General features: G+C 32.1%; 3 protein-coding genes across 3 annotated transcripts in view; 1 reads left to right on the forward strand and 2 right to left on the reverse strand.

Annotated features, from left to right (window-relative positions):
• Window positions 1–879: 879 nt before the first annotated feature.
• LOC111492057 lies at window positions 880–1,726 on the reverse strand. Its single transcript, XM_023141225.1, has one exon. It carries the CDS (start codon window positions 1,599–1,601, stop codon window positions 1,215–1,217), a length of 387 nt encoding a protein of 128 aa, XP_022996993.1. The 5' UTR covers window positions 1,602–1,726; the 3' UTR covers window positions 880–1,214.
• A 3,215-nt stretch (window positions 1,727–4,941) lies between these two features.
• Window positions 4,942–9,311, forward strand: LOC111492048 (transcription factor E2FC-like). The gene is made up of 13 exons (XM_023141214.1): window positions 4,942–5,321; window positions 5,873–6,056; window positions 6,144–6,197; window positions 6,292–6,377; window positions 6,524–6,612; window positions 6,694–6,748; window positions 7,760–7,812; window positions 7,909–7,959; window positions 8,046–8,094; window positions 8,187–8,252; window positions 8,348–8,424; window positions 8,596–8,749; window positions 8,831–9,311. The coding sequence occupies exons 1-13, from the start codon at window positions 5,067–5,069 to the stop codon at window positions 8,906–8,908; spliced, it is 1,251 nt and encodes a 416-aa protein (XP_022996982.1). The 5' UTR covers window positions 4,942–5,066; the 3' UTR covers window positions 8,909–9,311.
• A 211-nt stretch (window positions 9,312–9,522) lies between these two features.
• The window catches only part of LOC111492055 (putative HVA22-like protein g), a 4,487-nt gene continuing 1,258 nt past the window's right edge, over window positions 9,523–12,751 (reverse strand). Inside the window, exons 2-7 of the mRNA XM_023141223.1 lie at window positions 12,674–12,716; window positions 12,474–12,572; window positions 12,314–12,370; window positions 11,484–11,547; window positions 10,676–10,885; window positions 9,523–9,808 (exon numbers count right to left, since the gene is read on the reverse strand). Coding sequence (XP_022996991.1) covers window positions 9,728–9,808; window positions 10,676–10,885; window positions 11,484–11,547; window positions 12,314–12,370; window positions 12,474–12,572; window positions 12,674–12,705 — 543 coding nt within the window. The 5' untranslated portion in view covers window positions 12,706–12,716 and the 3' untranslated portion in view covers window positions 9,523–9,727. The remainder of the gene's footprint in view (window positions 9,809–10,675; window positions 10,886–11,483; window positions 11,548–12,313; window positions 12,371–12,473; window positions 12,573–12,673; window positions 12,717–12,751) is intronic.

Here is a 12,751-nt window from a genome sequence, read left to right on the forward strand (position 1 = left end):
TTTTTTTTTTTTTTTTTTTTTTTTTTTTTTTTTTTTTTTTTTTTTTTTTTTTTTTTTTTTTTTTGTTTACGTTACTTGTACTAGTAATGATTATGTCATTTGAGTTATATTTGTTTATTAAATATTTAATTGTCTGTCTAAAAAATATCATTTAATTGAAAAATGAGATATTATAATTTTTACATGTTGTGACAACAATATTATGTAATACTAAAATTAAGGTATTAATTATAAAAGAAAAGTCAAAATTTTAAAAATAGATTAATTTGATATTAACACAATTCATTCCGGAGCGAATTTTTAAAGTTGGTATCTATTTGATTTCTAAACTATATAACAAATCTCAAAATTTCATTTTTTTTCGTGTATATTTTATTAAATTTTAAAAAGAAATGTATAATAGATCATTCATAACAGGTCCATCAGTATCTGATATTGTCGAGTTTAGCCCATTACGCATTGCCCTTATTCCTATGAGAAGAGGTTTCCACTCCTTTGGGATCATTGCTTTGAGGTTTAGTTCTTGCTAGCACATCGTCCAATATCTAGCTCTAATATCATATGTAGCAACCCAAGCCCACTAATATCAGATATTTTCTACTTTGGTTAGTTAATAGTAGATATTTTTTATTTTTACCTTTACATATCATCTTCAACCTCATAATTTTAAAACGCTTCTACATAGAGAAACTTCTATCCATAAAACTAATATTTCACGTCTCACAATAGAAGTAAATTGATTTATTTAAAAAAAAATTAAAGTTTACTAATTAACTATATTAAAAAGTGTGTATCATCATAGATCTGAGTTACCAACATTTTGTTTCAATGATTTTGAATTTGTCGAAACTCTTCGAACGCAAATTGAGATTAAAAACAATTGTTCTTGTTTAAAATCTTGTTGTAGAGGTAACTTATTTTCTTCCATAGAACCTTCAATCAAAAGGAAATGAAAAAGTTATGCAACCCGACAAACGTGAAGAAGAAACTACACATTGAAATAGCACAATAATATCTCTGTATCTCTCGCTCTCTCATATATACACACACAACGAATCGATTCTCTATAGCAATCTCAAACCGCAGAATCAGTGACGAAAATTTGCAGAAAATCGAATTTGCGATTGTTCTTGTTCCTTGAAGCTTCAAAATCAGAGAATCGAAACAATTTAACAACGAGTTAGTGTGTGTGCGCGATTGTTATATCATCATGTTCATACCATCGCATTTGCATCGGAGATTCCGATTTGATCCTGCGACGACTTGTTGAAGAACTCGATGCAATCGGCAATAGCTTCGTTGTAATGCGAGTAAGACGAATAATTCGAACTGCAGGAAGTCTTCGGCGGCTCGAATTTCTCCAGATTTCTCTGCTTCGACGCCATTATTGACGATGACGGCGACGACGACGAACCTCGAGAAGGAAAATAAAACATGAATCGCATCAGAATCCGGCGGATCCGGCTGAGAAATCTCACCGGAGAGATGCTTACGCCGGGGCTTCCTCCTCTGTAATCCTCTTGATCATCCTCCACGTTAATGATGAAGCTGTTTGCTCCGTTTGATTTTGGCCTGATCGAAACGGCTGGATTCTTCTCCATGTGAGAATTGTGACTCGCGCTAGAGAATTGTTTGGCTATGAGGATATGGTGTGCGGGATAAGGATGAGTTGGTTCTTATTTTTCGTGGATAGCTTGTTCTGGTGTTTGGAGAGAGCACGAAGAGTTTATAGAGGACTTCGGAAGTCGCCGCCGAAGCATCCATGTGAGGCAATGATTTTTCTCTAATCAATTTCTAATTTGTTTATATAAGATAACATTTTAAATTTTTTAAGGATTTTTTTTTTTTTTTTTTTTAAATCGTGAGACTGATGACATACATAACAAACTTGGGTTGTTTCAAATGGTATCAAAGACAAACGCGTGGCGCTATGCTAGTGAGAACGTTGGGCCTTGAAAGAAGGTGGATTATGAGATCTCAAATCGATTAGAGAGAGGAACAAAATATTACTTAAGAGGTGTGAAAATCTCTCCCTAACAAATGCATTTTAAAATCGTGAGACTGACGGCGATACATAATGAGCCAAAGTGGACAATAACTATTAGCGGCAGGCTTGACGTGTTAATTTTCATTCATAAAATGAATTTTTTTTTCCTTTCTAAAACCATAAACCAAACATATTCTCAAAAGGAATAATAATAATAATAATAATAAAATCTTGAAGTTAGGTTGGGCTATTGAGTAGTTGAAGTAAAGACGTTGTTATGAAATAATAATTTATGGAGTTTTGGACCTTTTGAAGTGATTGTGTCGAGTACTCATTTTTGCCCCCTTATATTCTTCCTAATCGAAGACTGCCACCTCTTTGCCTCATATTAATCATAGCAACTGAGCTCACTATTAACCGGGATAGAAGAAAATAAAATTTAAATTAAATTAAAAATATATACTTTTTTCCTATATTAATATTTACTACGTAAAATTTGAACCGATCCTTTTAATATTTTAAAAAGTATCGGTGAATGTATGTCTCATCAATTATTTATTTTTTTAATATTAATTTTGAAAGTTACCAATATTTTTTAAATGTCGTACTAGGTACTAGGTAAGTGTATTTTAAATTTAAAATATTTTTAAATACTTTTAAAAATTTTAAATTCTCCATATTTATGGAATAAATTATTAACTGTTTTTATTTTTTTAACTAACTATAATAATGTTTTCTAAACTTTTTTTTAGAGTTTTTTTTTTTTTTTTTAATTTAAAATTTTGAAGTTATAAAGGTGTTTTTATTAATTTGGTATTAGGTTTTTAAATTTAGAACTATAAAAGAATTCAAAGCTTCAAAATTGCCCTAATTTAGTCGGCCCACAGGAAGTGTCGACGGCTTGAAGGTTATCGCGAACCCGTCCAACTTAAATTGGGCTTCGATTCAGTCGAGCCCACTAACGACACCAACGGTTAAACCCTCTGGTTGGCGGGTTTTGTGTTCAGTTGTCCTCCTCCAACCGCCACTCTCTTCACAAGCCCTAAAATTCCCACGTGGGAGGGTTGCAGCGTATTGCTTGACATCAATGATGGCGACCGCCTGGTTTCGCTCGATTCTCGCCCGCCTCGTACAATAATGTGTTCACCCCTTGCTGACCTTGCCTCATCCCAAGATGAACCTTTCAAGCCTAATGGTCAACACGAAGAAGTCGTAAGTCAAACCTTTTTGAGGGACTCTAGCCTCACTGACATAAGAATGTGCAGCTTTTTTTAGTTACTCGAGCCTCGAGCCACGAAAGGTTACTCACTGACATAAAAATGAGAAAAAATGTGTCGTTTTTCGATGGACTCGAGCCACAACCCTTTACTCATTAACATGGAAATAAGTAAAAATGCTCAAAATTGAAAACACATAAAACATGTAGAGAAACTTTGTAATAGCTCAAACTCATCGCAAACCGTTGCTGTTTTAAAATGCGTCTATTATAGAGAAGTTTTAGGTTTTCTCTCAAAGTTTTAAAATGTGTCTACTATGGAGATGTTTCACATTCTTACAAAGAATGGTTCATCCCCTCTTCAACCGATATGGAATCTCACAAAATCAATCTGAAACGAATTTTTAAAACGATGAAGAGTGCTCTTCACTAATTTCTTATAAAAAGCTTAGAAGTATATGATTATGAAATCAAATAATTTTGGGACATTACAATTTGTTAAGAATGAGAAATAGAATTAGAATCGAAGATATATATTCTCATCGATATTCATAAGCTTTAAATAAAATATAAGCTAGCAACTAATACATATCAAGAGGGAAAATATAAATTAATTAAATATTTAGAATAAAATAAAGTATATTATCTCGAAAAGAATATTAAGGTATTATTCCATAAATAATATATTATCACTTAATTTAGTAAATGCCATAATTACAAGGAGCTTATAGGGTTAAAAATTAAAATTAAAAAAAAAAACATTAAAAAGCTTATGAATAATTTGTTTGCGTGAAGTGAAAGTCTGGGTCATTACAACATTCATTCCTGCCTTAAATGATTGACTAACGTGGTTAACTTGTAAATTTATGGAAAAAAATGGAAACTATATTTAACCTAAATAATAAATTGTCTACAAAAATCAACTTCAAAAAAAGAAATTTATAAATGAATGGATTAAGTGTAATGTTTTATTTTGGGCACATTTTTTCTTTACTTGCTTAATTTGAATTTGAAGTACTTTTAAGAGGGAAAGAATACTCACAAGACCAACCCGAGTCATTTTATTATACTTTGTCACTATTCATATGGTTCTTCATAGACCCAATATAGAATTGTTCTGAATCAAATAAAGTTAATTTTGAAGTTTTTTACGATTGAGTTACCAAAAAAGAAGCTACGCATTGTTGAAATTTCTATCAAGGAAGTTGGGGACCTGATGACAGGGGAGCCGGCCCCGGTTAAATATCTAAGTTACTTCTAGGAAAACTTTTCATAATTACTCATTGAAAAAAATGATTAAATAGTAATGACCGAAATACTTACGTTGAAGATTGTTGAGAAGAGTAATCACACACTGAATAACTCAACTTATTATTAATTCGTGATTTTAAGTATTATATATAAATTGATTTTTTTTTTTCAAATTATAAAAAGTGACCAATTATAATATCACTAATAGTCATAAATATAAATAAATAAATAAATATATTTATTTATTTATAAATGAGCTTAATTTAATTTTAATGATAAATGATATATTGTTAAAAAAATTAGAAGGAAAAAAAATGAAGATTGGAATTGATTGGTATATATCCGTTCCCGCCCAAAGAGAAGCATTGGGGAGTCCGTTCCTGTAATTTTCACCATCCTATTTTCTGATCTCTTTTTTAGTTCCGTTCCAAATATTTATTATTATTATTCCAATATTCCATCTCATTCTCTCTCCTCCTTCTATTCGTTCGCCGCTCTACGTACTCTTTCTCTTTCTTCTTTCTATCGGTCTTTTCTTCCCTTCTCTCTCTCTCTTTCCCTCCAATCTTCAAAAACCTCCATAACTCCCTCCCTTTTCCTCCGTCTTTCCCGATGTCGAACGCCGTCGAAGATCTCATCCTTCGCCACCGCCATCGCCACTCTGATTTCCGATTTCATCTCCTTCAATCTCACTCTCAGCATCGCGATATGTCTTCGTCTTCTTCTTCTTCTTCTTCTTCTTCAGCTCCAGCTCTTCCGCCTCTTTGTTTACTTCAGTGTCATCGGCCTTTTCCGCCGTCGGATCAGTCCAACGCTTGCAACTTCCGTCATGCTCCCGGCGCACATTCTACAGTTGCTACGCTCGACGTGAGTTTCTTAGTGATCTTCTTCGTTTTGATGTTTGTTTGTTTTATGATTCCCGATGTGCGATCAATCTTCTTTGAGTGTTCATTTAGATTCGAAGATCGGTGTTTATATTCAATTATTGAGTTTGCGAGGGGTTTTAGATAAAGATTGATGGATTTGTGAATCTGGATCGTGAATTTCTACTTTGATTCGATTTCCTGATAATTAATGTGTAAATTGTTACTCAACCAGTAGAATTCTGCCGAATTTAATTGAGTTGTCAAGATTTGGGATGCATTTTAAGTTTTCTCTCTCTTGAACTTCTAGTAATAGATTTTTTCTATTTTAACAATTGTAATCTGCTTCCGCTTTTAGCGTAATGGAGTGCCTTTCTGTAAGATCCTATTCATGAATGTCGCAAAACATCAGCAAGCCTTTTTTTCCTTATTTTATGAATGTATTTAATCTCTTCAATATCAGAACCGATGATCTATATATCGATCTATTTTACTTATATATTTGTGTCTCCTTTCTTTAAATATTTATTGGTCAATATATTTATCTTTTTACAGTTGAAACGAACATATGGTATCAATGACTCTGAGGCCTTGGCTTGTGGACAAGTTGTAGCCTCTGAACAGATGATGCGATCTAATGATTCTTTATGTAAACCAGTATCCAGTGCAAATGAAAAGCAAAACAAAAAATTGAAGTTGCAGAAAAATTCAAAGTTGAGGACTCAAAAATCCGTAGACGGTAATTACAATATCCTTCTAGCTAAATGGTTATAGTTCATCGTATATGTATTTTATATTAATTCCGTGGATTTCCTTTTTGTTTTAGAGCCTATTGATGATCCTAATATTTCTACCAACGGTCGGTACGACAGTTCATTAGGTAAAGTTGTGGTGAACAAATATGTAATAAAATCTTCAGAAATACACTTGGATCCGGCGGTTGAGATTTGAAACATTGTCTATTTTATCGGCAGGATTCTTGACAAAAAAATTTATCAGGTTAGTTCAGGAGGCTGAAGATGGAACACTTGATTTAAATAAAACTGCAGACGTATTAAAGGTATAGAATCTAATTTTTCTGCCTGGAAGGTCTTAGAGAAGCTCTTCAAATTAGCTGAGATTATTGTCCTCTATAAGTTTGATACTTAACTCTATCAATCAATTATTTCTTTGTTATAAGAATTTTAGAAATAATGTTTGATACAGGTTCAAAAGAGGAGGATTTATGACATTACAAATGTTCTCGAGGGAATAGGGCTTATAGAGAAAACTACGACAAATCATATACGTTGGAAGTAATTATATTGTTATTATCCTTATTTCTCCTTTGGAAACTGCAAAGTGCACTGACTAATGATTTTAAATCTTGTGAACAGGGGATGCGAGAGGCGTGGGCCTCAAGAGCTCAACGATCAAGTTGGTAAACTAAAGGTGCATTGCATTATAGTCTTTGATATTTAAGATTTAAGATTTTAGTCTCTTTTTTGTTATGTTTGGTATATTCATCGATTATTTCACAAATGCACATTTCAACTGGTCATACTTTGCTCTCCAATCAACATCTCGTTAGTTAGTTCCTGTTAATTGTGAACCGTCTTTATGATGTTTGAACACTTATCAACTGAGTATATTGTTTAAATTATATGCTCGTTACATCCCATATCAAGTACATTTAATTGGAGAGGGTTTGGCCTTAAATTAAATTCTCATGTTTATTCGTGAATTGAACATCAATGGTGGTAATTTGAGCTTTACTTTCAGTTTCGTTTGTGTAGTTATTGCTGAAACTTCATTCTGTTGTCTGTTAACTTGAATCTTTCTTGGTTGACGTAGGTGAACTAAAAGTCGCATTATACTTGTAGCTAACTACTTAAAATGCTAATACACGGTGGATGAGCTGCTTAAGTTGGGTAATACAAACAAGTAATAAATGTCAGAAGCTTATCCCATATAAAGAACGTTATTTTAGTATCTAATCTTTATTTAGTTGTAGAAAGTTTAAAAAAATGGCAAGTCACCTAATTGACACTTACTCGGCCTAGTGGAGAGTGCCATGTTCAAACCTTTCTCCAAATAACGAGAATGATCTCTAGCTCACTGCCCCTCTACAAAATATATTCACAACATTCTCTAACTAACTTGTGGAGTAACATTCCCTTTTTTACCTTTATAGCATAGACATTTACCCTTGGGCCTAACAGGTTATTTAGAAATTGACGCTGACATTATGTCATGTTGATTGTTTGGGGGAACTCTAAATTCACCATCGAGCATATTGCTGAAGGTTTATAGTTCCAAGGGATATGATGAAAAATATCAGTCGGCAGAATACTATAACTGGTACAGACTAATAAAAGTGGCTTTGGTCCTTATATAACTCTATGATTCGTACTCACAGTTTGCATAGTCTAAATTGTTCATCGTATTGTGATCTTATTACAGGCTGAAGTTAAAAGTTTATATGCAGATGAACATAGACTTGATGAACTTATAAGGTTGGTTGGGTTTTAGAAAATCAGACCCTTTTTCCTTCCCTTACCCTTAAGAAAAGAAGGGGGAAAAAAAGAGCTTCACTGATTCTTTTTATGCAGGATGAAACAAGAACTTCTGAGAAATCTCGAGGAAAATGCAAATCACAGAAAGTAAGATTGTCCCGTCAAACTCTTTACTCATATCAAAGTTACATTTTGCTTCTTTTCTTTAATATTTGTCCCTCTTGGACTGTCAGGAACCTTTTTGTAACGGAAGAAGATATCTTGCGAGTTCCTTGTTTCAAGGTCATTTTTCTTGAGCTATGGTAGTTTCCATAAATTTCGCAAATTAAACAATCTTCCTTCAACTCACTATTGTTCTGTTACTAATGAATTAGAATCAAACACTCATAGCAGTACAAGCCCCTCAAGCTAGCTGTATTGAGGTGCCTGATCCAGATGAGGTTGTTATTATCATAAGTTCATAGAATTTGGCAGTTTTTCTAATCCATCAGCATTAGAATTAGCATCTGATAGATAAGTTTCCTATATAAACCAGGAAGCTTGTTTTTCTGAAAGGCAGTGTAGACTGATCATCAAAAGCACCACTGGGCCAATTGATTTGTACCTCTTGAGGTATATCACTCTGACGTCTTACATTGCTACAAACTTAGCTCTTCTCTCCATGCCAGCCTCCTCTTCTTGCTCAGAATTTATTCCACTTACTATTACACAACCTTCATCTCAAGAATCTGCTTCGCTTTTCGAATATCGATCTCGAACATGATGTAGTTTTTGTGCTTGTAGGACTGCAAAACAAGGGCTGGAAGAAAATAGTTCCAAGCAAGCGAAACTATCTTCTTCGGTACAGCAGAGGAATCCCAACATACATACCAACAATATTTGTTCTCCTTTCCACGAATTTCATGGAATGCAGAGAATCTTACCTTTATATAATAATGTAGGTCCATGTTTAAAGCCGAAAACCGCCATGAATTCAATGTTTACCAATCATTAATTTTCCCGTGCTCTCTTTTTGCAGATAGACGATGATTATTGGTTCCAATCAAATTCTCAAGTGAGCATTACGCACTTATGGGGTGAGGAACACAACTTTTAACTTGTCCTGGAAGACCAACAATCAAGGACCTCTGGTTTTCTTTATGGAGGACGACACTACTTTTTTTCCATAAAAGAGGTCAGATTTCGACACTTTTTCCATTTCCTACAGAAAAATTACCTCCGATAATAAAGAGAGCAACAATGAAATGTGTGTCAACGCTCAGCTCAAAGAGATAAAGTGTTCTGTCTCTTCTCCACAGCATTTTTGTCGAAAGAGGTATGCCGAGACCCCCTTACTTACAGTTTCTTATTTCCTTACTCTTTTTTAAATGCTTAGGGTAATTGATTGTGCTATTTATCTCCATATCTATATTTATATGAAATTGTAATTCATGATTTTGTTATTTAGACTATAAAACAAAGGTGCTATACTAATAAAAGGTATTGTTTTTCTTTATAAATTTATGTCTCTATTCCCTTGCCGATAAACATACTAATGGTCAAACTCCTCTGCCTAACAAAATTAAATGTGTTTAATTCATAGGCGTATGTTTTGAGCCTCCACCCCCCTTGAATGCTAAATCACTAATTAACCTAAAAAATTAAGCTGATAGGTAATCTTATACCGAAAATACAAAATAAAATTTTAACAAGAAATAGATAGAGTGGAGGTAGAAAGAAATAAGAGGATAAAGTACTTTTTGATATATCTTTGATCTTTCATTGTTACATTTTTCGTTATTGGGTTAATACTAGATTTAGTATGGAGTTTTATTCTGGAATTGGTTTTCTTCCATATCAGCCATTTCATTTGGAAATTGGAAGTGTGGTATCATTATTTATACTTCTTAATATTTTTGTTCTGCCATTGCCAATCTCATTTGTCCTTTGCTTCCTCTTCCTTTTCCTCTTCCTCTTCCTCTTCATTTCCCGAATGAGTTGATGCTTCCTTTTGCGCCTGTAATCTCATTTATATCACATTGTTAGGACAACTGGCTACCGAAAGCCACGTGAATTAAAAACACAGTTCTGAAGTCCAAATGCTCAACTGTGAGGGAATACGAATTCATCAGGTTTCATTATTTCTTTCATTTTTAAATAATATTTTTATTTTATTTATTTATTTTAAGAAAGCGAAACATAAGGGTAAATAAGTTTAGAAATATCTTTTTAAGGCATAATATAATTTTGTTTTCGGAAAATAAAACTGAAAATTAACAAATTGTATTCTACAAAAAAAAAAGAGAAAATTGAAAGCTTTTTGTTTTTTTTGAAAAAATAGGTCTAAGTTTAATTTAAGAACATGTTAATTTTTTTTAAACCTTAATAAAGATTCTGATTAAGGTAAGAGATAATTTCTTTTAATTGGAGATTTACCATTAGAAACTCCATTCACATGTCAAAGGACTCATGTCACAATTAATTTATTTTTAAAAGACTTATAAATACTATATCAACTATTAAAATTTTGTTTTGTTATTTATTTTTTTTATATAAAAAAAATGTTTTTAAAATTAAATTCAAAACATTGAAAAACTTTTTTTTTTTTTTTTGACTAAAAATTCATATATTTTTAGAAAAAATGGTGAGAACAAGCATCAAATATAAAACTGAAAATGAAAATTGTTATGAAACGTGTTCTAGTTTTCAACTTTTTAAAATTAAAGTTAACTAACCACTAAGTTAGGAGAATTTGATCAGCTAACCTATCCATTAATATTCAAATTGATTCTTAAATGAATTTCACTAAATTGAAAATAACATAAAGCAATTATTGGATGCTGAAAAACCATTATGTTTAAAAGAAGGATGTTATAGCATTTACCTTCGGAGCAGCAGCAGTCGTTGATGGATGAGTATTAAACTTTGAAAGTATATCAAACAATGTTGTTTGATAGTAGGATGCAGCTCTACGAAAGTAGGCAAAAGCAGCATCAGTAGCCTTGAGCTTGAACTCCGACAAGCTGCGGTCAATTACAGGCTCGTGCTTTGAAACATATGGTCTGAAGAACGAATCATACACATCGTTTGCCCCCTGACAGTCCAGTACACACGTGGTTCACCATAAAAAGGAGGAAATTATTGAAAATTTAAAATGAGCAATTTCGTTCCTCGAAGTTTTCATAAATAATTTTTTTATATGTAATATAATTATTTTTTTTGGTCCAAGAAATCGGAAAGTTTTAGAATTTAAACCATTGTACCTCCTGACAAAAATGTAAATGTATTGACTATAAATTGGATTCATTATAAGCAAGTATGAAATGGTGACATGTTCCCTAATTTTTGTTAAAAAAAAAAAAATCTCCTCTACGAGTATCTAAACACATAATTTTAAGAATGCTTAAAAAAAATTTATATTCAAATCAATAAAATAAGCCTTTTGGGGCTGTTAGATTAAACCTCAATAATTGGAGAAGAAATATTTTAAACATTTCCTTCACATCTGGAGATTTAATTTGAGATAAAATTCTGACAAATATTTTGATACAATAAAATGTTAACTCATATACATTTATTATTTAATTTTATAAATCATACTCTTGAACATAGATGAAAATTTCATTAAATCAATAAATGATGATGGAAACCGTAAGTAAAATTGGCATGTAAAAGTTATATATCTATATTACCTTCGTTTTTGGATGCCATAGATAAACGAAGAGTGCCAACTTTGCTTCACCATAGAACGGAAACCTTCAAGCCAAAGAAAGAAAGTAGCTAATATGACATCAAAATGTCATGTTAAGAAATGGCTACAATAGAATGAAGAATAAGGCATATTGTTAACGTCTTCTACGCAGAAAATTTCTGACAGTTATTCTGCAGAACTGTGTAAAAAGGATTTCCGTACACTTATACATACTTTTTTTTTTTTTTCTAAGAAAACTATTCTTAATGCTTCCAAGATTCTCAAATTAAAAGGAACAATACTTTATTTTATAACTAAGAAAAGACTTTATATACTATAAACTATTCATGAATTACTGTACTGATAGAAATTGTATGGGGACAAGATCCGGACAATTTTTAAAAAATTTAAAACTAATGTTTAGAAAGTATACCAAGTGATTGGTAAGAATCAACAGTTTTTTCGAAGTGTTGTAAGAATTTCAACTGTTCCAAAAAAACATGTCATATCATTCGTAACTGCAATCAGAAGGAAAATAATTTTACAAAAACAAACTGTTCAGAAGTCAGAGCAAGGTTCTAAGAGTTCTTATTTTCAAGAAAATAAAATTATTTTTTAAAGCAGCTTTGTGAATACTTCAACTGTTAAAGAGGACAAAATTCAAGTTCATACTTGCAGTTTCAAAAAGTAGCTATCCAAATAGATTTTTTATATTAAAAACAATTTTTCGTTTAAAAAAATCAAGGATAATTTTTCGATAGGATTTCCAAATATCACCTATACAACATTTAAAATTGAAAAATGAAAAAAAAAAAATCACAAGAAGCCTACCATGAAATAAAAGAATCACCAATTCTCTCAAGGATTGTCAATACAGCCACCAGAATCCTGCGTCCACCAAGGTGTGAAACATTCAAAATCAAGAAATTATATTATTACAGAGCCAATATTGACAAAAATGATGAGAAACTTGAATAGTAGTGCCACTTACCAGTATTGGCACCAAAAATGAAGTTGTTCAATCTCTGGCTGGCTGGCTTCGATAGTTTTGTAGCACTCATAAGCAGGATAGGCATAGCCTAAAAGCATCCTACCGCCACAATGAAACTTGATCTAAGATCAACTTGGCAATTACAATTTGTGGGGCAAGAATTTTAAACATATAAGTCGAGAGTATAATTATAAACATACGTGAGTCCTCTGGTGACTAGTGCTCCAATCATATTGTAGAGATCTATGTTTTATAACAAAAAAAAAAAAAAAAAAAAA

Source organism: Cucurbita maxima, unplaced genomic scaffold, assembly GCF_002738345.1.
Source record: "Cucurbita maxima cultivar Rimu unplaced genomic scaffold, Cmax_1.0 Cma_Scf00017, whole genome shotgun sequence".
Classification (NCBI taxonomy): domain Eukaryota; kingdom Viridiplantae; phylum Streptophyta; class Magnoliopsida; order Cucurbitales; family Cucurbitaceae; genus Cucurbita; species Cucurbita maxima.

Excerpts from the sequence above, each read along its gene's own strand:
- LOC111492048 (XM_023141214.1), top strand. The coding sequence starts at position 5,067 with ATGTCGAACGCCGTCGAAGATCTCATCCTTCGCCACCGCCATCGCCAC. Across the intron at positions 6,613-6,693 it reads ACAAATCATATACGTTGGAA|GGGATGCGAGAGGCGTGGGC; the intron begins GTAATTATATTG and ends TCTTGTGAACAG. Across the intron at positions 6,749-7,759 it reads ATCAAGTTGGTAAACTAAAG|GCTGAAGTTAAAAGTTTATA; the intron begins GTGCATTGCATT and ends ATCTTATTACAG.
- LOC111492057 (XM_023141225.1), bottom strand. The coding sequence starts at position 1,601 with ATGGAGAAGAATCCAGCCGTTTCGATCAGGCCAAAATCAAACGGAGCA.